This window comes from Pelobates fuscus, chromosome 1, assembly GCF_036172605.1.
Source record: "Pelobates fuscus isolate aPelFus1 chromosome 1, aPelFus1.pri, whole genome shotgun sequence".
NCBI classification, from domain to species: Eukaryota; Metazoa; Chordata; class Amphibia; order Anura; family Pelobatidae; genus Pelobates; species Pelobates fuscus.
The window spans coordinates 480,356,333-480,382,169 of NC_086317.1; the positions used below are offsets into that span (position 1 = coordinate 480,356,333).

General features: G+C 43.5%; 1 protein-coding gene across 1 annotated transcript in view; it reads right to left on the minus strand.

Moving 5' to 3' along the window:
* LOC134585764 (uncharacterized) overlaps positions 1-25,837 on the minus strand; it is a 131,725-nt gene that overhangs the window by 98,652 nt on the left and 7,236 nt on the right. Inside the window, exon 2 of the mRNA XM_063441230.1 lies at positions 2,895-3,186. Coding sequence (XP_063297300.1) covers positions 2,895-3,186 — 292 coding nt within the window. The remainder of the gene's footprint in view (positions 1-2,894; positions 3,187-25,837) is intronic.

Sequence of the window (25,837 nt, forward strand, 5' to 3'; positions counted from 1 at the left end):
CCCATTTCTGCTTTTGAGGAGAGGTTATAGAGTAATTAATATTTCTAATAATTTCTATTGATTTAGCAAAGATTGTACCTATTGTTTAGTTTAGAAAGAGGGATTTTAATAATATTGGACCACCAGAGAAGGAGAGCCGCCCTCCCTGACATATATCAAGCAGGGAGGGGGGATGAAAAAAATAAATATAATAATAATAAAATTAAAAAATAATGAAATTAAATAAAAAATAATAAGAAGAAATAATAATAAAAAAATATCAAAATAATTAAAAAAATTATAATAAAATTGCCCACCCCCCACCAAGGCTCTGCAACACACACACACTGCACTCATACACACACACACTGCATTCTCACACACACACACTGCACTCATACACACACACTGCATTCTCATACACACACACACTGCACTCATACACACACACTGCATTCATACACACACACACTGCACTCATACACACACTGCATTCTCACTCATACACACACACTGCATTCTCATACACACACTGCATTCTCATACACACACACTGCACTCATACACACGCTGCACTCATACACACGCTGCACTCATACACACGCTGCACTCATACACACGCTGCACTCATACACACACGCTGCTCTCATACACACACGCTGCTCTCATACACACACACTGCATTCATTATACACACACTGTAAATAAATATTCAATTAATATATTTTTTTTAGGATCTAATTTTATTTAGAAATTTACCAGTAGCTGCTGCATTTCCCACCCTAGTCTTATACTCGAGTCAATAAGTTTTCCCAGTTTTGGGGGTAAAATTAGGGGCCTCGGCTTATATTCGGGTCGGCTTATACTCGAGTATATACGGTAATCACAATGCATTCACATAGGAAACCACTGGATTGACTGAGCTTGTCAAGGAGGCAGTTCAGGGGCAGAGCCAGCACAAGCCAAACAGCCCTAGCCAATTAGCATCTCCTCACAGAGATACATTGAATTGACGAATATCTATGTTTTTAAGGAAAGTTCAGTGTCTCCATGCAGAGGGTTGAGACACTCAATGTCAGTCACACTGTGAAGCACTACCTCAGGAAACACATCTAACAGCCATCTCAGGAGTGGACAGTGGAGGTATCTCTAGGCTGTAATGTAAACACTGAATTTTATGGAAAAAAAAATGTTTCCTGCAAAATACCATGAGGGAATGATTATACTCACCAGAACAAATACAATAAACTATAGTTATTCTGGTGACTATAGCGTCCCTTTACTAAGGTAAGAAAGAATAGTAAACAGAGGTGCATTACCAGACCTTAGAGTGGTCAGGCCTAGCACAAATCAGAGTAGACGTAAATAAGCCAAGGTCAGGGAGACATGGAGCAAAATAATAGAGTAGACAAGTCAAAGTTCAGGGACCATAGAGTGAAGATTGTTTAATATACAAGCCATAAACAAAATAAAGACTAAAAATAGTGACTTGAAATAACACATTCTTGGACCACTAAGGGAATATCACAACAGGGCATACTCCTCTATCAGGAATGATCCACAAACGAAACATAGAATGGCAGATAAGAGCCCTTCTGCCCATCTAGTCTGCGTAATACTGCTTAATACGTTCATTAGTCTATTATATCTAGGAAAGCCTTATGCCTATCCCACGCATGCTTAAACTCCCTCACTATGTTAACTTCTACCACTTCAGCTGGAAGGCTAGCCCATGCGTCCACTACCCTCTCTGTAAAGTAATACTTCCAGATATTATTTTTAAACCTTTGCCCCTCTAATTTAAGACTACGTCATCTTGTTGTGTTAGTTTTTCTTGTTTGAAATATACTCTCCTCCTTTACTGTGTTGATTCCATTTATGTATTTAAAAGTATTTTGTCTTGAAACAATGACGCAGGAAAGTCTGTAGTCATATAAGGATGATGAACTGTAGCAGTCAGTGTCTGAATTAACATCAAGCAAGTCAAGGGGCAAGGATGGAGTGCACATAGAGAAATGTTGCATTGGAACGCATGATAAACCGCTATTGGAATATCTTTATGTTTTAAAACTCAGTGGACTCTGCAAATATGAAAGGGGTTTCTAGTGGTTTATGGAGAACTAAATTTGAGCAAAAAGATCATATTTGTCCCCCAGGTCTCAAACTTAATGGCTAACTTGGAGGATATTTTCCATCTACGTCTTGCAAGAGTTATCCAGCTTGCCAATGTGTTTGCTAGGTTGGCCTTACATGGAAGGTTTCAGATGAGGTACCTTATCCCTGCATTGATATGGCCCAATTTACTGGAGGAGAAGCAGTTAGTGGTAACGTGTGCTATATTGGAATCATTGGGGGATCTTGCTACGTTCTTCTGAGGAGTTGTGGGTTTTCTTCCTGGTACCCATTAGGCAACAACAAAAAAAAACAATTAATAGCACAGAATAACTAACTTAATCCATGGAGCTCTTAAACGATGTCCATTCGCATCAACGTTTAATCCACACACCCTTGAACATCATACATTTGTAGTGATACATTTGTGAACCAAAAAAAACCAAAATGAAACATGAAAATAAAGTGATGAAAGAGGCACAGTAAAGAATATTTTGGGAATAAACAGGTGCAAATAGGAAGTGCCTAAAGTAAATATGACACTTTTTATACATAACCCCACTTCTTACTTTTATGTTAACTTTGAAATTACACAGATCCCATAAACTACAGTGCAATATATTTCTATTTCAGCATAAAATGAAAAATAAAACTGATATGTTATTTTTTTTAATTTTTATTTTTTGGGGTGGGGGGAGGAATGGTGGGGGAGGAGGTGATGGAGAGGTGGGGGTTTGGATATCTATCTTGCATTTTATGCTATTTGCTTTCTAATATCTGTTTATAAGGGGTTTTCAACTCACCTGTGTATAGCCATACACATCCAGTATCTGTGCTATTGGCACAGTGGTGGATGAAAAGTGATCGCCAATAACTCCTCCCAGCTTCCCACGTTCCACGCAGGAATAATTAGGGACAGTCTTTCTTGGTCCAGATAAAATTTGCCAAACACTTTTTACAGCCTTATTTGTATCTAAACATGAATCAAAAATGTGAAATCCAAGTGTAATATTTGGTAACCGGGCTGGATTATTGTTAATCGTTTCAATGGCAAAAAGAAAATTCAGAATGTTCACATAATTACGCTTGAAGGGTCTGTGGGAAAAAATAAGATGTGTAACAGTTTTCTAATAAAATTAACTGGTCTTATGCTCAAGAAATGTACATTTAAATTGTACAACATGAAAGCAGGCTTCGTATTTTATCCATAGCAGCAAAGAAACATATATATAACAAAGGACCAATCAGAAACAAGTAATGTATATATCAGGAACAGTGAACCCAAACACCACCTCATTCTTTATTGCGCCATCCCACGGAAAACTCAGAGTTTCTGCTCTCTTCACTGTCTCTCTATGTTGCATTATTGTGTTAGTTTGCTGTATTGTTATTGATGTTTTATTTTATTCTTTGGGAGTAGTGTTAGTGTGGGATTTGTTTGTGGTCCTTTATTTTCCTTTTTTCTCTGGAAGACTCTGCTTGCAAACTAGTGGGCTTTAATTGCCACTTTTCTAGCATGCTCTATTTGCTTGAATACTGTGCCTTATTTGTCCCTTTAATGGCTCTGCGTGCCCCATTACTGTCTTTTCTTTGGCAGGCTCATCTTGCATCCGAGCTCCTCCATATTCTGCAAGTTTGTTCCTATATTGACACTGGGAGGTTGACTTGAGTGGTAGATGCTGTTTGTCCTACTGGTTTATGGGGTGAGCCCCCTTATACTTACCAGTAATAGTGCTCCTTTGGGGTGCCTGCTTTGTTGTTTCCTATGGGGTTAAGCCCCAGTTGTTAGACCATCTTTATTATCTGGCCTGTACTTACTGTGCCTGATTTTGAACTGCATTGTGGTCCATAGCTCCTCCACCTGGTCCCATGCCACCAGCTGCCCTCAGTGCATAATAGGAATTGTATTGTTGTCTGTCTGCCTATGTACTGTTGCCCTTGTGATTCTTTGTACATTGGGTGATTGTGATTGACTATTGAGGACTCCCAAAACCCTAAGGATCAATGCAGCAGTGCATCGGTAAAAAAAAAAGTTACTTTCCAAAAGTTGCCTCTTCCAGAGAGCAGGTACACTATAGGGCTGACTCCTCTACCTGTTTTTGCGCCCCATTAACACCACTGGGAGAGCAAAGAGGCTTGACCTAAATCATCCAAATGCAAAGCACCACTCATGCATGGCAATCTTGGTCCCTGTTACCTCTGCAATTCCGACTGCTAGCTGTCTTTCTAATTTTTACATAATAGGGAAGACCTATCCTTGGAAATGTGGGGCTTGCAAACTGTGCAAGAATATGTGATCAAGTTCAAGGATGTCCCCATCCAATGGAAACCATTCAAACCTATCTTGATCAGGAGCTTAAGGAATTGTGGTTAAATGATGCATATGGATCGTGGGGCCGATGTATTCCTCAATTCAGTTGATCTTCCAGGGTTCAATGCACTACTGGGCTATGCAGCGGCTAATGGTATCGGAAGAACCCCACTTACGACCAATCGGTCCCATTGGTGGACAGATAGAACTGCAGTGGTGGCTGGGCAGCATGCAGGCTTGGAATGTTTGGGTCATGTTTGGTAATCATACAGACTTCACACAAGAGTCAAATGCCACCCGAGGTGCTGGGGCACAACTGGCGGAGGTCTGTCCACAGGAGGGGTATGGATCGATCAAGAACTTTCTCTACACATCAATTGCTTGGAGCTCCGAGGGATTCATTCACCATACCCAGTCTGGAAAAGGGGAGGTCCAAGTGTTCACACAGACAATGTGTCAGTACGTTGCATCAATCACCTTTGCGGCACTCGTTCTAATGTTCTGTCAGATTTTCTGAAGGAGATTTTCGATTATTGTCTTCCCAGCAACATATTGTTGAAGGCAGAGTATCTGCCGAGGGAAACTAACTTTGATTGGTTCTCTTGTTTACAGCAATTGGAAACTGGATACACTGGTGCTCGCTCTCCTTGCATCTTGGAGGGTTTCCTTTTGGTTGGTAATGTTTGCCTCTCCCAGCGACCATTAAACTCCAGACTTTCAGTGGCTTCAGGATCTGGAAGTCCTCATTTTTGAGGCAACGTCTTTCTCATGGACAGGTGTCAGACAATACTGTAGCAAGGTGGACTGTTGGTTCCTGTCCCTGGCAGGTGTTGACTTTTGATTCTATGTGCATTCCATTTGAGGAGCAATGGCTACTTCCATTTTTTCATAAGCGGTTCACTTGCTGATATTTTACATGCAGCGGATCGGTCTCAGGAGAAAACATTTCAGACTTTCCATTTCATCCCCTTATCTAATGCTGCGTTTTTCATCTCTCAAAGCATTAAAAATGCTAAATATTGACTCTTGTGTTGTAAATTTAAAGATTATGCTTGCTTTAGTAATTACAGTAGGTGAGTATTTTCCATTCCTTTCCCTCCCCACTCTTTTGTTTTTTCACTGTTTGTTGTTATGAGAGATGTAATTTGTTTGTTGGCTGTGTTTATTGTGATTTGCTAATTTGGTTTCAGTTTTTTTGTATGATCTTAGTACTGATTTTGTGTGTTTTGGTTTTCCACGTGGTATGTGTAACGGAGCTCCGTGTACTCCGACCGAGTACCCTCCGTTGATGGATGCTCCTAGCGCTCTCAGAGGACTCCAAGCACTGCAGACGACACCACAACCACCGCAGGCTCCACAACCGCCGTAGCTTAACTGGAGCCGCGCCGTCTTCCTTCCACCCTGGATCGGCTTCTGTCCTCCAGGACCGTGTGGGGAAGACCTCTCCTCCAGGAGAGCGTATCCGGAACAAGCTCTTACAAGAGCTAAGTGATTAAGAGCTCAGGGGAATATGCGGCGCATAGCAATCCCCAGTGTGATATAGCAGTTCCCTCCAATAACGAGACAAGGCTACGTATTGAGGGTCAGAAGAGGTCTGAGGACTGGAACACCCAGCCTGCTTTTTATTAGGATAAGGTACACACAGGACACTCCCAGGGGGAGGATGAAATTAACCAATAACAGCATAGTACAGCCCACAGGTTCCCTCCCCTCAGATAAACAGTTAAACCAATTATTACATACAATAAAAATACAGTTTTTACACACACACTGTAACTTTAAAACCATACATTCAATTTCAATAAAAGTTGCATATTCAGACTCAGCATACATCAAACATAAACCCTTCCAAAAATCAGCCAAATCCCTCCAGTGGATCAAAAGTTAGCTGGAAGTCCTTTATGACCGACCGCAAGCACAATTTCCTGCCCAAAACAGTTCCATAGATTTGGGCTGTGCGGTCGGTCAATTTCATGCGAAAAAACGACTAAGTCCCTTTTCGAACGGGACTTAGTCTCTGGAGCTGCAAGTTCCGTATGGGAGAAGGTAAGGGTCAGCGGTGTTCGGCAGAATGTGTAGCCGATTTTAGTTCCACAGAATCTTTAGCATACACCGCTGACCGCATTCGAGGAAACCAAGATGGCCGCCGCCACGTGCAATTGACCGGCAGTAACCTCACAGCCTGGGAGGTAAATTGCCTGCACACTTTAGCTTCTGGGTGGTCTGCCTGTGTGGTACTTGGTTCAGTAAGCCCTATTTACTGAACCAAGTGGGGGAAAGCCAGGAACAAGTTATTTTACCGGTCTGGGGACATAGTCTTAAAGGGGCATTGTTCAGCAAAGTCACAATATGTCCCCAGACGGTTCTTAAAGGGCCATACACACCCAATAAATGTTAATAAGTTTTCAGGGGCACAATCTTCCAGGGGCCATAGTCATGAGGCAGGAGGCTGGCAAACATGCTTCTCCACAATCCAGGGAAGCAGGGCAATTTCTCATTTAAAGGGCCAGTTACAAATAGCGATTTGTAACAGTATGGCTTAGATTTTCTGCTTTGATATATGTATACTTGAGATTCGCTGATTGTCTACATTGTTTCATTATTTCATATACTTATTTCCTTATGACTAGAAACATAGAAACATAGAACCATAGAATGTGATGGCAGATAAAAACCTTTCGGCTCATTTAGTCTGCCCAATTTTCTAAATACTTTCATTAGTCCCTGGCCTTATCTTATAGCTAGGACAGCCTTATGCCTATCCCAAGCATGCTTACACTCCTTCACTGTGTTAACCTCTAATACTTCAGCTGGAAGGCTATTCCAGGCATCCACTACCCCAGGACCGGCCATAGGGGTGTGTGAGCTGTGCGGTCGCACAGGGCGCCATGGGAGCTTGGGGCGCCGTGCGACCGACACAGCTCACACATGGCCGGCTGGGATAAAAAAATAAAATAAATAATATTGTGGTGGGGCAAGGCTTACCATGCAGCAGGGGCAGAGCTAAAGTGCAGAGTAACTGCTGCAGGAGAAGCAGGAAGGAGTCCCTGCTTCCCCCAACAGCCAGTCTCCAGGAGCTGCACTACTTCCATAAGGAACAGAGGTAACTGTCTGCCTGAGTGTGTGTGTGTGAGTGTGTTAGTGTGTGTATGACTGTCTGCCTGTGTGTGTGTGTGTGTGTGTGTGACTGTTTGTGTGTCTGCCTTTGTGTGTGTGTGTGACTGTCTGCCTGTGTGTGTGTGTGTGTGTGTGTGTGACTGTCTCTGTGTGTGGCTGTCTGCCTGTGTGTGTGTGTGTGACTGTGTCTGTGTGTGGCTGTCTGCCTGTGTGTTTCTGTGTGTATGCCTGTCTGCCTGTGAGTGTATGACTGTCTGTGTGTTTGACTCTCTGCCTGTGTGTCTATGTGTGTGTGTGTGTGACCATCTGCCTGTGTGTGTGTGACTGTCTGTGTGTTTGACTCTCTGCCTGTGTGTGTGTGTGACTGTGTCTGTGTGTGGCTTTCTGCATGTGAGTTTCTGTGTGTATGTGTGACTGCCTGTGTGTGTGTGTGTGTGTGTGTGTGTGTGACAGCCTATGTGTGACTGTCTGGGCAGCCTATGTGTGACTGTCTGCCTGTGTGTGTGTGACTGTGGCTGTGTGTGGCTGTCTGCCTGTGTGTTTCTGTGTGTATGACTGCCTGTGTGTGTATGACTGTCTGCCTGTGTGTGTGAGTGTCTGTGTGTTTGACTGTCTGTCTGTGTGTTTGACTCCCTGCCTGTGTGTGTGTGTGTATGACTGTCTTCCTGTGTGTGTGCGTGTGTGTGCGCCTGTCTGCCTGTGTGTGTCTATGTGATTGTCTGCCTGTGTGTGTGTGTGTGTGTGTGTGTTTGTGACTGTGTATGTGTGTTTGCCTGTCTGCCTGTGTATGTGTGTGTGTGTGTGTGAGACTGTCTGACTGTGTGTGTGTCTGTGTGTGTGTGTGTGTGTGTGTGTGTGTGTGTGACTGTCTGTCTGCCTGTGTGTGTGTGTGTGTGTGTGTATGACTGTGCCTGTGTGTGTGACTGTCTGTGTGTTTGACTGTCTGCCTGTGTGTGTCTATGTGACTGTCTGCCTGTTTGTGTGACTATCTGCCTTTTTGTGTGTGTGCCTGTGTGTGCGTGTGTGTGTGTGTGTGCTACTGTCTGCCTGTGTGTGTCTATGTGATTGTCTGCCTGTGTGTGTGTTTGTGACTTTGTATGTGTGTTTGCCTGTCTGCCTGTGTATGTGTGTGTGTGTGTGTGTGACTGTCTGACTGTGTGTGTGTCTGTGTGTGTGTGACTGTCTGCATGTGTGTGTGTGTGTGTGTGTGTGTGTGTGACTGTGCCTGTGTGTGTGACTGTCTGTGTGTTTGACTGTCTGCCTGTGTGTGTCTATGTGACTGTCTGCCTGTTTGTGTGACTATCTGCCTTTTTGTGTGTGTGACTGTCTGCATGTGTGTGTGACTGTCTGCCTGTGTGTGTGTGTATGACTGTCTGCATGTGTGTGTGTGTGTGTGTGACTGTCTGCCTGTGTGTGTCTATGTGATTGTCTGCCTGTGTGTGTGTGTGTGTGTGTGTGTGTGTGACTGTCTGTGTGTTTGACTGTCTGCCTGCGTGTGTCTATGTGACTGTCTGCCTGTTTGTGTGACTATCTGCTTTTTTGTGTGTGTGACTGTCTGCCTGTGTGTGTGTGTGTGTGTGTGTGGCTGTCTGCCTGTGTGTGTGTGTGTGTGTGTATGACTGCCTGTGTGTGTGTGTGTGTGTGTATGTGACTGTCTGCCTGTGTGTGTCTATGTGATTGTCTGCCTGTGTGTGTGTGTGTGTGTGTGTGACTGTGTATGTCTGTTTGACTGTCTGCCTATGTGTGAGACTATCTGCCTGTGTGTGTGTGACTGTCTGCCTGTGTGCGTGTGACTGCCTGTGTGTGTGTGTGTGTGTGTGTGTGTGTGTGTGTGTGACAGCCTATGTGTGACTGTCTGGGCAGCCTATGTGTGACTGTCTGCCTGTGTGTGTGTGACTGTGGCTGTGTGTGGCTGTCTGCCTGTGTGTTTCTGTGTGTATGACTGCCTGTGTGTGTATGACTGTCTGCCTGTGTGTGTGAGTGTCTGTGTGTTTGACTGTCTGTCTGTGTGTTTGACTCCCTGCCTGTGTGTGTGTGTGTATGACTGTCTTCCTGTGTGTGTGCGTGTGTGTGCGCCTGTCTGCCTGTGTGTGTCTATGTGATTGTCTGCCTGTGTGTGTGTGTGTGTGTGTGTTTGTGACTGTGTATGTGTGTTTGCCTGTCTGCCTGTGTATGTGTGTGTGTGTGTGAGACTGTCTGACTGTGTGTGTGTCTGTGTGTGTGTGTGTGTGTGTGTGTGTGTGTGACTGTCTGCCTGTGTGTGTGTGTGTGTATGACTGTGCCTGTGTGTGTGACTGTCTGTGTGTTTGACTGTCTGCCTGTGTGTGTCTATGTGACTGTCTGCCTGTTTGTGTGACTATCTGCCTTTTTGTGTGTGTGCCTGTGTGTGCGTGTGTGTGTGTGTGCTACTGTCTGCCTGTGTGTGTCTATGTGATTGTCTGCCTGTGTGTGTGTTTGTGACTTTGTATGTGTGTTTGCCTGTCTGCCTGTGTATGTGTGTGTGTGTGTGTGTGTGTGTGACTGTCTGACTGTGTGTGTGTCTGTGTGTGTGTGACTGTCTGCATGTTTGTGTGTGTGTGTGTGTGTGTATGACTGTGCCTGTGTGTGTGACTGTCTGTGTGTTTGACTGTCTGCCTGTGTGTGTCTATGTGACTGTCTGCCTGTTTGTGTGACTATCTGCCTTTTTGTGTGTGTGACTGTCTGCATGTGTGTGTGACTGTCTGCCTGTGTGTGTGTGTGTATGACTGTCTGCATGTGTGTGTGTGTGTGACTGTCTGCCTGTGTGTGTCTATGTGATTGTCTGCCTGTGTGTGTGTGTGTGTGTGTGTGTGTGTGTGTGACTGTGTCTGTGTGTTTGACTGTCTGCCTGTGTGTGTGTGTGACTGTCTGCCTGTGTGTGTGTGTGACTGTCTGCCTGTGCGCATGTGACTACCTGTGTGTGTGTGACGGCCTATGTGTGACTGTCTGGGCCGACTAGATGGGCCGAATGGTTCTTATCTGCCGTCACATTCTCTGCTTCTATGTCTGTCTTTGTGTGTGTGTGTGGCTGTCTGCGTGTGTGTGTGTGTGTGGGCGTCTGTGCGCGACTGCCTGCCTTTGTGTGTGGTTGTCTGCCTGTGTGTGGCTGTGTGTGTGGTTGTCTGCCTTTGTGTGTTTGTGTGTGTGTGTGTGGCTGTCTGCATGTAAGTATGTGTGTGTAAGCCAGACTGTATGTGTGGCTGTGTGTGTGGCTGTCTTTCTGTAATTGTGTGTGAGTGTGTTTATCTGCCTGTAACTGTGTATGTGTGTTACTGTCTGTACTTGTGTGTTTCTGCGACTATCTGCCTGCGGCTGTGTGCATGTGGTGTATTTGACAGTGTATATGTATAACTGTGCATCTGACTGTGGGACTGTGTGCACATAACTCTGCAAATATATACACCTGCATTCACATATAGGCTTAAATGCATATCTTTATCTGAATTAAATACCCATCACACACAGCCAATAAATCCAGCACAAATATCACATGCAACCAATACACGTATACCACACACAGATAATACACCCATTACAAATATAACACACAGCCAACACATAACATACATACCACACACAGACATCACACCTATCAAATACACAGACAACACAAACATAACATCATATTATAGTGAGATGTATTACAGTGAAGCTCTGGTATATAAAATGCACATTACTCTGTTTTATAGTTAGGGAGCTCGGTGATACACTAATAGGCACATTACTTAGAGTTGTAAAAAAAAGAAACATTTGCGACCTGCGGTGTATTTCTTGCAGTCCTGATGCATGGAGAAATGCTCAACTCCTGATGCATGGAGAAAAGGCCTTCACAAGCCTCTGCTATTGTGTACATAGTTTATACTAAGTGACCCATAGGTTGAGAAGGTGGTGACCGTGGCTGTGTAGGTGGAAACAGCGGTGGAGGAAGAGCAGGTAGCCAACACTGTTTTTATATATATATATATATATATATATATATATATATTTTAATTGGGGTAGCCCCCCAAATATTTGGACATATAAAAAAAGACAACTCTGTTCCACAGAGTGACTGACCCATGCGTGCTGCAGCTGAAACTCCACTATCGCCTGCTGCTGCTCGCACAGTCTCATGAAGCGGTGAGCAGGAAGGCCGAAGTTACGCTGCAGCGCAGACAGGCGAGCAGCAGCAGGAGATGAGGAGGAAGTGCGCAAGGAGGTGTAACGGCGCCTGGCATATTACTGAGAGCCACCTTCAGAGGAGATTTTCAGCAGGACCTTTTTGGAGGTGCAAGCCTATGTCCTTGCCAATAGACAGAGGGCGACCTCCATGAACCCAGATGAAGGAAGAAGGGAGCAGAGGGCGCCGGGAAGCACAACCACCCTGGCCCACAAGCTAACATACAATGCCTTTGAAGACTTCAAGGAAGCAGAAGACTTTGAGCGCCAGTGCCTACTCCAAGACGTGGATCCCAGTGACTGGGTCACCATCCTGGCCAGCAAACTAGTGGGAAAGGTAGCGGATATTTACCGGGCTGTACCAGAAGAGCATATCAGAGACTATCCCTTTATCACCCAAATCCTCCTGGCCCGGTATGCGGTCACCCCCGAGCAATAAAGACAAAAGTTTAGAGAGACCCGGAAAGGACTCCCATGCGGAGTTGGCATGCCACATCACAAGGGCCACCCAGAACTGGCTCAACTCCCATCAAGCCAACTTCCCCGAGGAGATCACCCAGCTCGTCATGCTAGAGCACTTTTTCAATGGGCTCCCCAACGACACGGCTGGTAAGAGACCACCAGCCCCAGACCCGAGAAGTATTGGTAAGAGCTGCTGAAGCTAGCTCATGATATCCCCTTGGCAGGGCATTTGGGCAGGAGCCGGACAGCGTCTCGGCTCACCCACCGCTTCTTCTGGCCAAGCATCTCTCATGATCTGAGGCAGTACTGCCAGATGTCTGCCAGAGAGTGGGGAAGAGAAGGGATCGGCACAGGGCCCCCCTCCATCCCCTACCTATTAGTGAAGATCCATTTGGCAGAGTAGCTGTTGACACTATAGTTGCGCAGGCACTTTGTTGACTCTAGAGAACCTCGGGCCAATCGTACGTCCTCGTGGCGGCGACTTTGCATTCGGATGTCATCCATATCAACTTTTGATGTCAGTTTCTGCGCCTACCATGGTGACCATGGGTAACAGGGAATCAGGGTTGGATTACGGAGAGGGAATCTGAGAAACGGCTATCACATGCAAGGAAGGTAGCAGGCGCGCAAATGACCCACTCCCGACGCGGGAAGGTAGAGATGTCAAATAACAATACAGGACTCTTTAGAGGCATTGTAATGAGTCCACTTGAAATCCTTTAACTCTGATCAATTGAAAGGCAAGTCTGGTGCAGAGTGACTGACCCGTGCATGCTGCAGCTGAAACTCCACTATCGCCTGCTGCTGCTCGCACAGTCTCTCCAGCATGTGCAAGGTGGAGTTCCACCTTGTGGGCACGTCGCATATGAGGCGGTGAGCAGGAAGGACAAAGTTACACTGCAGCGCAAACAGGCGAGCATCATCAGGGTGAGAATGCCGAAAGCGCGCACAGCCGCGGATCAGTCTGGTGATGGCTTCTGGTATCCAGTACTCTTTTTACTGAAATATATCCAAAGTTAAAATATTCTATGTGAGAATGTAGTGAAATCTGGAATGATAAAGAATATATATCATAGCGTAACACAGTAAAAATATAATAGTGAAATGTGAAGCAAATAATGAAATCACAAACGAAAGTGAAAATCAGGCCTCTCACCCCCCTGGGGTATATGTAGTATTGGACTTGATAGTAGATCCAAACATGTGTATGTCTTCAAAGAAATGGATAAAAAGAGCCATACATGGTGAAGTATGTATAAAAATATACAAAAGGAATTTATTGGTTACACTTACAGACATAAAGTAGTGGTAGGCATGTCTCCACTCTCAGTGGAACTGGATGGCAGTGTAGAAACTAAAAGCACAAATCCAATTGGAGCAGCAGAGTACAGGAACAATAAATGGATATAAAACAAATAAAATAGAAACAATAAAAAAGTCCAATATCCAGGATATTGGACTTTTTTATTGTTTCTATTTTATTTGTTTTATATCCATTTATTGTTGTGCCATCCAGTTCCACTGAGAGTGGAGACATGCCTACCACTACTTTCCGACCGCCGCTCAGACAGTGTCTGGGTCCTAGTCACCGAACTGCCCACCTCACTGGGAAACTACTAACGAATGGATCGTTAAATCTGGTACGAACCCGAACTTTGAAGTTCGGGTTTGCTCAACTCTTGGTTGCTTCATCTAAGTGTTGCTTCTAAGTGTGTGTGGTTGGAGATATTCTGGAGAGTTTTACAGAAGCTTCAACTGTCTAAGAGTTGTGCTAAGAGTTTTCTTTGTTACTGTTACAGGTAAGATTCATCTGTAGGAAAAGGTTACTGATTGCACAAGGTTTGATTTCCTGTTGGTAATTATAAGGCATTTGATTTGATTAGGTAGCTACTTGCTATTGATTGCTGTTTAAATTAGCTATTGTTTGCAAATAAACAGAGGCCTACCCAGGTGTAAAACATTCCTAGTGGGAGGTGATTTTAGGAGTATATAAGGGTTGTTGTCATTAGCTTGGCTAATAGAGCTTGGTTGCTTCATCTAAGTGTTGCTTCTAAGTGTGTGTGGTTGGAGATATTCTGGAGAGTGTTGCTTGTAAGTGTGTGTGGTTGGAGATATTCTGGAGAGTGTTGCTTCTAAGTGTGTGTGGTTGGAGATATTCTGGAGATAAACTGGAGGTAATCTGAGGTATTCAGGAGGATAAATAAAAAGTTAAGATTCGTTTGATTTAAATTATTTACCTCATTGGAATGGCAGACTTAGTTCAGTGTATTAGTTGCTATGCAATTGTTTCGCGTTCCACTTTTTGGAGGTTTGGTTGTTGTCTAATCTGTAGACAGTTCTCTATCTTGCGGCAGGAGATTGTATTTTTGAAGTCAGAGATTTGTAAATTATCTGGTAAACAAACTCAGGCTGGAACTGCTGCAAAGCCACTGCCGCAGAGACATACTAGGAATGACAGATGGATTACTGTAGGATCTGGTAGACTTGGAGTTGTGGATAAAAGGCATATTGTACAGTCTGTTGCTCTACATAATTCATTTTCTGCACTTTCAGAGTGTAATGGTGTCATGGAGACAGGCACTGAGGGTAGTGGTGTTGTGGAGAGAGGCACTGAGGCTAGTGGTGTTGTGCAGAGAGGCACTGAGGCTAGTGGTATTGTGCAGAGAGGCACTGAGGCTAGTGGTGTTGTTGAGAGAGGCATTGAGGCTGGTGGTGTTGTGGAGAGAGGCATTGAGGCTAGTGTTGTTGTGCAGAGAGGCATTGAGGCTAGCGGTGTTGTGCAGAGAGGCACTGAGGCTAGAGGTGTTGTGGAGAGAGGCACTGAGGCTAGTGGTGTTGTGGAGAGAGGCACTGAGGCTAGTGGTGTTGTGGAGAGAGGCACTGAGGCTAGTGGTGTTGTGCAGAGAGGCACTGAGGCTAGTGGTGTTGTGCAGAGAGGCCTAATAGAAAGCAGTTGTTGTTGGGGGATTCCATCATAAGAGGTGTGGAGATGGACAATGGTGGTCTTGTGAGGTGTCTTCCCGGAGCTACTGCTCACAGAGACAGGAGACGTATCTGTAATATTGTTAAGCAAGCAAAGTAGGAAGGGGAATTGGATGTACTTGTCCATTTAGAGACAAATGACTTGGCTTGCAATGAGGTTTCAGAGGTTAAGGACGTTTTTAGTGTTTTTGCCAATGATATACGGCAGGTTGCTTCCACACTGTCATTCTCTGAAGTTCTGCCTGTGCATAACACTCAGAATGACAGGCGGATGCGTATTAGGGACTTTAACTTGTGGCTTGGTGAATGGTGTCGGGAGCAAGGATTTGGCTTTATTGCTCATGGTAGCTCTGTTTGGAATGGAAATAAACTGTACAAAAAAGGGAACAAATGTTCTCAGTGAGCAGTTCAGAGGTTTTGCTAGGATGTATTTAAACTGGGGGGGGGGGGGAAAGGGTAATAAAACATCAATACAATTGTCCCCCAAAACAAGGACAGAAGGTGCCTCTAGCAAGTGTGTTAAAAATGATAAGCTTAGAGTCATGTCTACAAATGCTCGCAGTTTAGGGAATAAGATCCATGAACTTGTGGCAATAATGGCAACTGATAGTGTAGATTTAGTCGCTGTTACTGAGACATGGTATAATGAGAAAAATCACTCGGACATAGCAATATCAGGGTACTGTTTATATAGAAAAGACATGGAAGGCAAGAAAGGGGGATGGGGGGCCCTGTATGTGAAGGATAGCATAAAATCTAGCCTAATAAAGGATAGTGAGGCGAACATAGAGTCCGTTTGGGTTACATTAGAATTTGGTAATCACACAGTAACTTGTGTAGGTGCTATTTATAGGCCCCCAGGACAAATTGAAGAGTTAGATAATATACTAGTTGAAGAAATAGCTAAAATGACAATGAAGGGGGAAGTTATCATCATGGGTGACTTCAATCTTCCTGATGTGAATTGGAAAACCAAAATAGCTACTTGTGCCAGGAGCACACATATTCTAAACTCCCTACTGGGATTGTCTCTAAACCAAGTCGTTGAGGAGCCAACTCATAAAGAGGCCATACTAGATTTAGTGTTAACAAATGGAGATTTGGTATCAGATATTACTGTAGGTGAAAGTTTAGGATCCAGTGATCATCAGTCAGTGTGGTTTAATATAAGAACAGTGACTGAGTCACACCACACAAAAACAAAAGTTTTAGACTTTAGAAAAACAGACTTTTTCTAAAATTAGAATATGTGTAAAGGAGTCATTATCAGACTGGAGCAATTTAAATGGAGTCCAAAAGAAATGGGATTATTTAAAAGTTGCACTACTGAAGGCAACAGAAAATTACATCAGGCTTGTCAGTAAAAGCAAAAAATTCAAGAAACCACTGTGGTACTCCGCAGATGTGGCCAAAATAATAAAACACAAAAAGTTAGCATTTAGTAATTATAAAAAAAACAGAGTGAGGAAGACAGAATGACCTATAAGATTAGGCAGAAAGAGGCTAAGCAAGTTGTAAGAGCTTCCAAATCACACACAGAAGAGAAAATAGCACAGTCAGTAAAAAAGGGGGACAAAACTTTTTTTAGATACATAAATGAGAAAGGAAAAGTAAAACAAGGATTAGTTAGATTAAAAACAAAAGAAGGAAGGTATGTAGATGAGGATAAAGGTCTGGCTGACTGCCTCAATGAATATTTTTGTTCGGTATTTACAGATGAAAATGAAGGAAAGGGACCTCAGTTAAGAAAAAGGATAAATGAGTAATTTATTACACGTGAGTTTACAGAGGAAGAGGTTCTATTTCAACTGTCAAAAGTAAAGACAAATAAGTCAATGGGACCTGATGGAATACACCCAAAGCTATTAAAAGGGCTTAGTGGTGTACTAGCAAAACCATTAACAGATTTATTTAACAAATCATTGCTAACAGGGGTAGTCCCAGACAACTGGAAGTTAGCGAATGTTGTGCCCATTCACAAGAAAGGCAGTAGGGAGGAGTTGGGCAACTATAGGCCAGTAAGCCTTACTTCAGTAGTGGGCAAAGTAATGGAAACCATGTTAAAGGGTAGGATTGTTGAACATCTAAAAACACATGGAGTTCAAAATCAGAGACAACGTGGGTTTACTTGAGGGAGATCATGCCAAACTAATCTTATTGATTTTGTTGATTGGGTAACTAAAATAATAGATCAGGGTGGTGCAGTAGACATTGCTTACCTAGATCTCAGTAAGGCTTTTGACACTGTTGCACATAGAAGGCTTATCCATAAACTGCAATCTTTATGTTTGGATTCCAATATTGTTGAATGTGTAAGGCAGTGACTGAGTGACAGGCAACAGAGGGTTGTATTCAATGGAGTATATTCGAAGCATGGGCTTGTCACCAGTGGGGTACCTCAGGTATATGTACTTGGACCCATTCTCTTTAATATTTTTATTAGTGATATTGCAGAAGGTCTTGATGGTAAAGTATGTCTTTTTGCTGATGATACTAAGATATTTAACAGGGTTGATGTCAGGGCCGGATTAACATAGGGGCTGATGGAGCTGCAGCTCCAGGCCCAGGCCCATGGAATAGGCCCATTGATTTAAAAAAAAAAAAAAAAAAAAAATTTTTACATTTTTTTGTTTACATTTTTTTTTCCCCCACACACTACTCTTAGGGATTCCCCCTGGCTTTTATTTTATTGGCACAGCCAGTATTTGAGGCTGCCTGGCTGGTGCCAATATTGCAGTGATACTGGCAATACAAATGGTGGTATTTTTCTTAGTATAAACAAGATAATACTCTGCAATACCAGCACTGGCCAGTAGGGGTCACTGTATGTGGAGACAGGCAGGGATAGGAAGTTCCAGCATATCCCTCCCTGCCTATCTATACTCACTGATCTGCAGGGGTGCAGCTACAGAGAGTCCAGACAGCAACACCCACCCTGCAGAGACAGCCTACAGCTCAGCGAAGTAAGGAATGGGGGGAAAGACTGCAAGGAGACATACACTGAGGCACTAAGGGACACTGGGAGACATTATGGCAGACACTGAGACACTAAGGGACATTGGGAGACATTATGACACAGACACATGGGGACACAGGAATCCATCTATACAGCAGAATCAAACTAAGTAGTTTTTTGGTGATTTTACAGCATTTTCTCTTATGTCACTCCTTGTGATTATCATCATGTGATGTCATCCATACATATTTAATTATGCAAATTAGCAAGGCCGGTATGTTTTTCCAAGAAAGGTTGCAACCCTAACTACTTTTCACATACTCTTACTTAAGTATGGAAACTTAAGAGGGATGTATGGGAACACAACTTGTGTGAACTGGCTGACAATGAATATGGTTAAAGGGACACTAGAGTCACCAGAACAACTACAGCTTATTTAATTTGTTCTGGTGAGTAGAATCATTACCTTCAGGCTTTTTGCTGTAAACACTGTCTTTTCAGAGAAAATGCAGTGCTTACATTACAGCCTAGTGATAACTTCACTGGCCACTCCTCAGATGGCTGTTAGAGATCCTTCCTGGGCCATGGCTGCCTAAAATGCATCCAAACATTCCGTATCTCCTCCCTCTGCATGCAGACACTGTACATTCCTCAAAGAGATTCATTGATTCAATTCATCTCTATGAGGAGATGCTGATTGGCCAGGGCTGTGTTTGAATCATGCTGGCTCTGCCCCTGACTTGCCTCTTTGTCAGTCTCAGCCAATCCTATGGGGAAGCACTGTGATTGGATCAGGCCACCACTTCTAATGATGTCAGCAGACTGCTTGTTTTTCTGAGTCTAACAGCATGCAGAGTTACAGCTTCAGGCTTGAATACAGTAAGATTTTGCTATGTTTATGGAGGCATGAGGGGCCCAGGGGGGCTAGATGGTGGTGTTAACACTATAGGGTCATGAGTTCATGTTTTTGTTCCTGACCCTATAGTGATCCTTTAAGGTAATGCTGACTTTGGTCTCTCTAACACTGTGGCATGTTCCCTTTCTTCTACACTCACTACATACAGCTTTTCTCTGTCCCAGACTATATACCAGGAGCTTCTGCCTGCTAGTAAGAAGGTAAGGAGACAAGTGGACCAGCGAGTGCTAGGGGACACTCCTTAGAAAGCGTTGAGCGAGCGCATCATTAGATGCATTTCAGGGTGCTGTCTGCATAGTATGCCCTTAATTGGCCAGCTGAATGATTGGCAGGCAGCCTGACATGCATTCATGCCAGGCTGGCCTTCTAATTCTTTGGGCAGACATGTCCTCTTTTTGGGCATGTTCGCCCCTTTTGGCAGGTTACATGATTTGTGTCAGTGGCACACCCTTTTACCGTGCCCATTGACTTCCTGCTTGACTGGACACTGCTGTTAGGGGTTATGGATTTACTTGAAAGATGAAAACATAAATTAGTGAGAGATTAGCCTAGGGTATGTGTTTTCTTATAGCTGCTGTTTTCTTTCACTCCAGCACCATCTCCATCAGATACATGACGCTTGGGAGTGTTTTACTGTTTTTGGTCAATATGATTCTGTAATTAGGCCCATCATAATTGTCAGCACCAGGCCCACTGGGCTCTTAATCTGGCCCTGGTTGATGTTCCAGGACAGATAAGCCAAATGGCAAATGATTTAGGTAAACTAGAAAAATGGTCAGAGTTGTGGCAACTGACATTTAATGTGAATAAGTGCAAGATAATGCATCTTGGATGTAAAAACCCAAGGGCAGAGTATATGATGTCAGGAGGACTGGGCATGACTTCCTCTCTCTTCTCCCAGACTCCCCAGCGGACCTGAGAGAAGAGCAGTGAAAGTCACGATCCCTCCTCCTGACATCATCAGGAGAGGCCGGCCGACTCCACTGGCTGCAGGGAGAGAGGTGAGTTTAGAAATCAGGGTCCCCAATCACAGGCAGGGGATTCAGATTTGTGCTCCCCACCTGCTCTGGCAGTTGCTTGTGCCAGCCCTGGGTCCTGCAGGACTAGTAATGGGAGCGGCGTTCCTGCTGTGGAAAAAGTGCCGGACTCGAGCCCTGCCTATAGTTGCCCGACTCCTCCCTACTACGTTTCTTGTAGCCCCATGTAGCTAGAGCGCAGCTAAGCGGAAAAAGGCCTTGACAGGGGTTAGGAGGCGGGCTTAGGAGGAAGTAAGCAAGGGTTGGATTATGGGTAAGTAGGATTGGCTATTTAAATGAGCAGCCATTTTAGGTGAGTCATTCTAACTTTCTACCTGGTTGAGTTTGTCCCACCCACCCTCCCTTTGTTTGTTATGTGTTTCTTTAACCCATTTCTTTCACAGCGGCGGGACGGGGAGCCGAAGGAGAGGAAATAGGCTCCCCTGGATGAACGTGAGGTGGAATAACAGATTGTGGTCATCGGTGGTTGAGAGGTTTCGAGTCCTGGAGGTGACTCAGAACCTGGTGGGGCAGGGGTATCCGGGTATACCCCTGCCGTGGTTAATGGTTGGTTGGCACTTTGGAATGTTGGTGTATGTTATAAATATGTTATAAATATGTATAGGTGTTATTATATGGGGGTCATTGCCTTTTGTATGGTAGCCGAAGGAACAGGATGCGAGGGGGCGGAGTATGGGGGGCAATGACCCATGTTAAAATATGTTAATTTATTATTGTTATTATTATTATTATTATTATTATTATTATTATTATAATTATTGGTTAATAAAGCTGTGGACAAATTTCCCCATAATACTTAGTGTCCGTGTGTTATTGGGTTAGGTTATGGGGGTGGTTTGTCCTGGATTCCGACTGCCCAAATGGCGACTATACACCTGTCATGTGAATGGGCACAACATTCGCTAACTTTCAATCTTCTGGGACTACTCCTGTTAACAATGATTGGTTAAATAAATCTGTTAATGGTTTTGCTAGTACACCACTAAGCTCTTTTAAAAACTTTGGGTGTATTCCATCAGGTTTTTTTTTTTGGTCGTGCATGAGTTAACAATCATATCTGCAAAGCCACAACAGCTAATACAGTGCGAGTATGGTACATTGATTTCTACAGACGTGGCTTCAGGTTACAGCACATTTTTGTTATAATATGATGAACATATAAGTGTTTAAACAGTTGCGAGTTACAATGCAGAACTAAGTCTTTTGTCTAACTGCGGTTTAACGTATATTTGTATTGCATGTGGAAGTCGTGTTGTATGGTGTGGCCCAGTTGGCACACTGGGGTATCTGAGTGTGATTAGTTTGTCAAGGTATTCACCTGATATTAATGCCAAAACAGCCTTAGTGCTTGTCAAAGGGGAGCAGTGTAGCTAGACCATTGGTGTGCACCCAGGTTGTTTGGTGTGACAAAGGTGGCCACTGTGCTGGGTAAGTTTACGCCTTGCTGTGACATTTTTACCGGTGCATCGGGCTTCTACTAAGCTCTTTTAATAGCTTTGGGTGTATTCCATCAGGTCCCATTGACTTATTTGTCTTTACTTTTGACAGTTGAAATAGAACCTCTTCCTCTGTAAACTCACATGTAACAAATGACTCCCTTTCCTTCATTTTCATCTGCAAGCGTTTTACACATTTTCTTTTCAGTTCAACTCACATAAGAGGATGTATTTGCTGCTCAGGTTTGGTTGGAATCCTCATTCTGCAGGATGCTGATTCCGGAGGTTTATGTTTTTCTGTTTGTTCCATGTTTTCTCTATTTTACCTGTGATGTTGCATAAAGAAAGAGGAGGTGTTTGGCTTCACTGTACCTCATATATACATTACTTGTTTCTGATTGGTTCTTTGTTTTCTACATGATTCTTTGCTGCTGTGGAGTTCAGAGTTGAAGCTTTTATTGTGGAATTCAAGGTAAACATACACATATCACAGAGTTCATGCATGTTGTGGACATCCAGGTTCAAGTGCAAACGCCATATCATTGATAAATGCAAGTAGGGAAATATTGCTGGAAATTGACACATTTGCTATTCCCGAACATCTCAATGACAGTTAAGAAGGGTAGTGAAGTTATCGTAAGAAACAAGCTGTCCAGGTTACTCACAATTAAAGCTGAATGTGGAAATACTAATTGACACATGCAGACTTCCTATAGATTTAAGTTATCGAATTAGGTATATCTACAACCCAAGTAATTGAATGACCAGTAATGAAAAATGACAAAATAAGTGGCATAAGACCCTGCTCACCCTGATTCATCACAGTAAAATATTCCAATTGAAGTAAAGAAAAGGTACAGAAGAGAGATAAGGAGAAAGAGGAAGAAAGATAGAGGAATTGAGCATAAGAGAAGCCAAGCCTTGTGTCCCATGAGGGGGGCTGGGGGCTATAAGGAACATCGATTTAGTCAAGAGGGGACGAGTATTCCCTTCTACGGGTTACAGTATACCTTCTGTATTCCTGTTCACATGCTGTATTGTAAGATTTAGTTAGAGGAAGCAGCTGCTACGGAGTTAAAGGGATACTATATAAGCTGTATTCTTGGCACTATAACTCCCCCTGCATCTGCCCTCCCTCATGCCCCAGAAAGATATGCATAATACTTGCTTACTGTCATTACTAAAATTAAAATGATCTGTAGACTAAAGCTAGCATAACCTTCAATTGTATAACATGACTTTTTCAAATAAAATAAAATAAAATTAAGCTGCTGATCATTTCTACATTTTACAAACAAAAGTTTAATTTTATGATGGTGATTATTTCACCTTAATAATACCTAAGGGTTATTTTACAGTCTGGCATTAATCACAGCTCTCAAAGCCATTACAATCAACATTTCACAAACAAATCATTAACCCCTTAAGGAATCATGACATGTCATGATTCCCTTTTATTACAGAAGTTTGGTTCTTAAGGGGTTAAAGGAACATCGTTAGTACAGTAGTCTGTAATCAGTAATTTCTAAAACTATAGTGTCTGTCCCCATTGTAGGCAGGTCCCTCCCCCTCCGTGTAATTTTTTTATTTATTTTTTAAATTAAGTTTCACTTACCTTGTTCCAGCATTGAGGCTCCCTTCCCACAGCTAACCACTGCTAACCTATCCTCCCAAGGTACCATCATGGAGGAGATACAGCCTCCTGTGGCATTGTCTAAGACAATGTTCCACAAAGAGGAGAATTGGGACAGTAATGCGCACGCGCACCAAGTGATGTCTGAGAATTTGCTGTTACCAAAAAGAGGAACAGTAAAAATAAAAAAAATCTATATTCATAAAAATACAGAAATATCTAACATTTAGATTTTTTACTGCCCTCCTCGGTTTCCATCTATTGGTTACATTACCTCACTTAATCAGTGAATCAAATGGCAGGAAAATGGGCCTATCAGTGTACTACAAAAACAAACAAAATATCTGTGTTCTTCTGAATTATTTTCCAAATTTTTAAAAAATTTGGTTAAACTGAACAGCCATCTGGCCGAAATGAGGATTTCCTGGATAAAATGTTTGAGTTGTTCAGCCAAAATTTCTTTCCCACCTTACACAAGTCTAGTGATACATTCAAACATGACCAATCCCTGTCAAACCAGGATTCTGAACATTATAATAAGTTATTGTCAGTGTCTTAAACAATATTAAAATGCAATTGTTAATCAGCTAGGATTCCAAATAATTTCAAGCCATGAAGATCTTAAATAAGTATGTACTGTTACTTCAATGGTAACATCATCAACTTATCACCAGCACCCAAGATAACATTCCTTATGAGTATGGTGGCCGATAATTAGACAAGGTTCCAAATACAGAATGTCTGGGCACACCCGTGGTTTCCTCATAAGACAGTTTTTATTGCAGGAGCACATAAAACAGACAATGTTTCGGCACTTTTATGTGCCTTTGTCAAGTCTAAATAACAAGTGTGAGTAGTGCATATTTATATCCTCTAGCATGTAAGCTCATTGAGCAGGGCCCTCAAGCCCTCTGTTTTTTCTGTGTCTGAACTTTCAGCTGATTTCAACGATCAGCTGTTTCATTAATGTTACAACGGTTACTCACCTGATTGTAGTAACCAACCCTGCTGCTAATCAGTGCAGCCTATTTAAGCAGCATGTCACAGTACCTCCTTGCCCTTGCATGGTTTCCTGTTTCCCAGAAGACTCCTTGTTCCTGTGTATTCCTGGTTCCTGACTCTGGCCTTGTTCCTGACTTTGCTGCTCTCCGTTCTCCTGATCCTGGCTCGTCTGACTACCCGCTTTAGTGCCTGATCCCTGCTCGCCTCCTGAACTTTGCTTTTGGTTATTTCTTTATTTTCTATTTATATTAAAGGTGTTTTGCATCTAAGTTCTCTCTGGCTGGTTCCTGGTCCCCAACATTACGCAAGGGCCATGAATGTAGATGGCATGGTCCCATGCCCAAAACAGTTCTACCTATACCTAACCTATTTACTCGGTGGGACCAGCAGAACTACCGTTTGGACCACTGTGCGCATGCACTCCAGACTCTCCTGATTCGTACTGCACATCTGGATCCAGCCTCACTTCACTCGTCTCTGCCTCAACCCTGTTGGGTTCATGATTTCTTTGCTCTCTGATAAAGCCCTAGCTTGTGCAAATCCTCTCTGGGAGGCAGAGAGACCCATTATTTACAATTATTCTGAATTTATGGCATCCTTTAACCCCTTAAGGACCAAACTTCTGGAATAAAAGGGAATCATAACATGTCCCACATGTCATGTGTCCTTAAGGGGTTAAAAGGGTATTTGATATTCCAGCTCGCTCCACCTCTGCTGCCAAACAACCCATGTCTAATGCACAGGGCACGAGAACAATTGTACCCTGGCAGCAGAGGAACAAGGAGACTCTTGTGGCTGCCTTTTAACATGGGCTCTCCAATGCTATTAAGGATGAGATTTCAGCCAGAGAATTACCTAAAGATCTCGAGGAACTGATATCATCCTCCTTGATATCCGACTCCAAGAGAGATCTTCAAACAGGGAGCAGCTGCGGTGGCCTCCTGTATATATGGCACCGAGCTTTTCTTCCCCATTCAAGTCTCCCTCCTGGTCCTGAGTCTTCTGAGGGTGTGGAGCCAAGGTAATTAGGCTTCTCATGCCTCTCTGTCGAGGAGAGGGCCTTTATGAGGAGGGAAGGCCTGTGCCTATACCATGGTCACCTGTTAAAGTCTTGCCCGATTCGTCCAGGAAAATGCATGCACCTAAGGTACTATCAGGGAAAGACCTTTGGTGGCATTTCCACATCCCCAGAGATCCTATTGTCCTCTCCTGGCCTGAGTCATCCATTAATATCCAGGCATTGCTCAATTCTGGGGCTGCAGGCTTGTTTATAGACAGTGCCTTTGCATCAGAGCACACTATACCCTTACAGCCTCCCACCGCTGTAGTGGTCAAAGCCAATCTATGGAAGACCACTACAGCCTACCCACGTAACTCATGAGACCTGCATATCTTTGGCTGTAGGGGCTCTACACCATGAGATGGTCCAACTCTAGATGATTTCCTCTACATATAACCCAGTTGTTTTGGGATACCCTTGGCTACAGAAGCATAACCCCACATTTGATTGGCACAAATCTGAGATATTATCTTGGTCCCAGCAATGCACATTTTCTTGTCTCCGGAAATCGGGCAAAGTTTTGTGCACATCTTCTGCCTCTTTGTTGCCCGCTGAGTTCTAAGAATTTCAAGATGTATTTGACAAGGGTCAGGCCAGCGTTCTGCTGCCACACTGTCCTTATGACTGTGGTATCGAACTCCAAACTCTGCCAACAGAT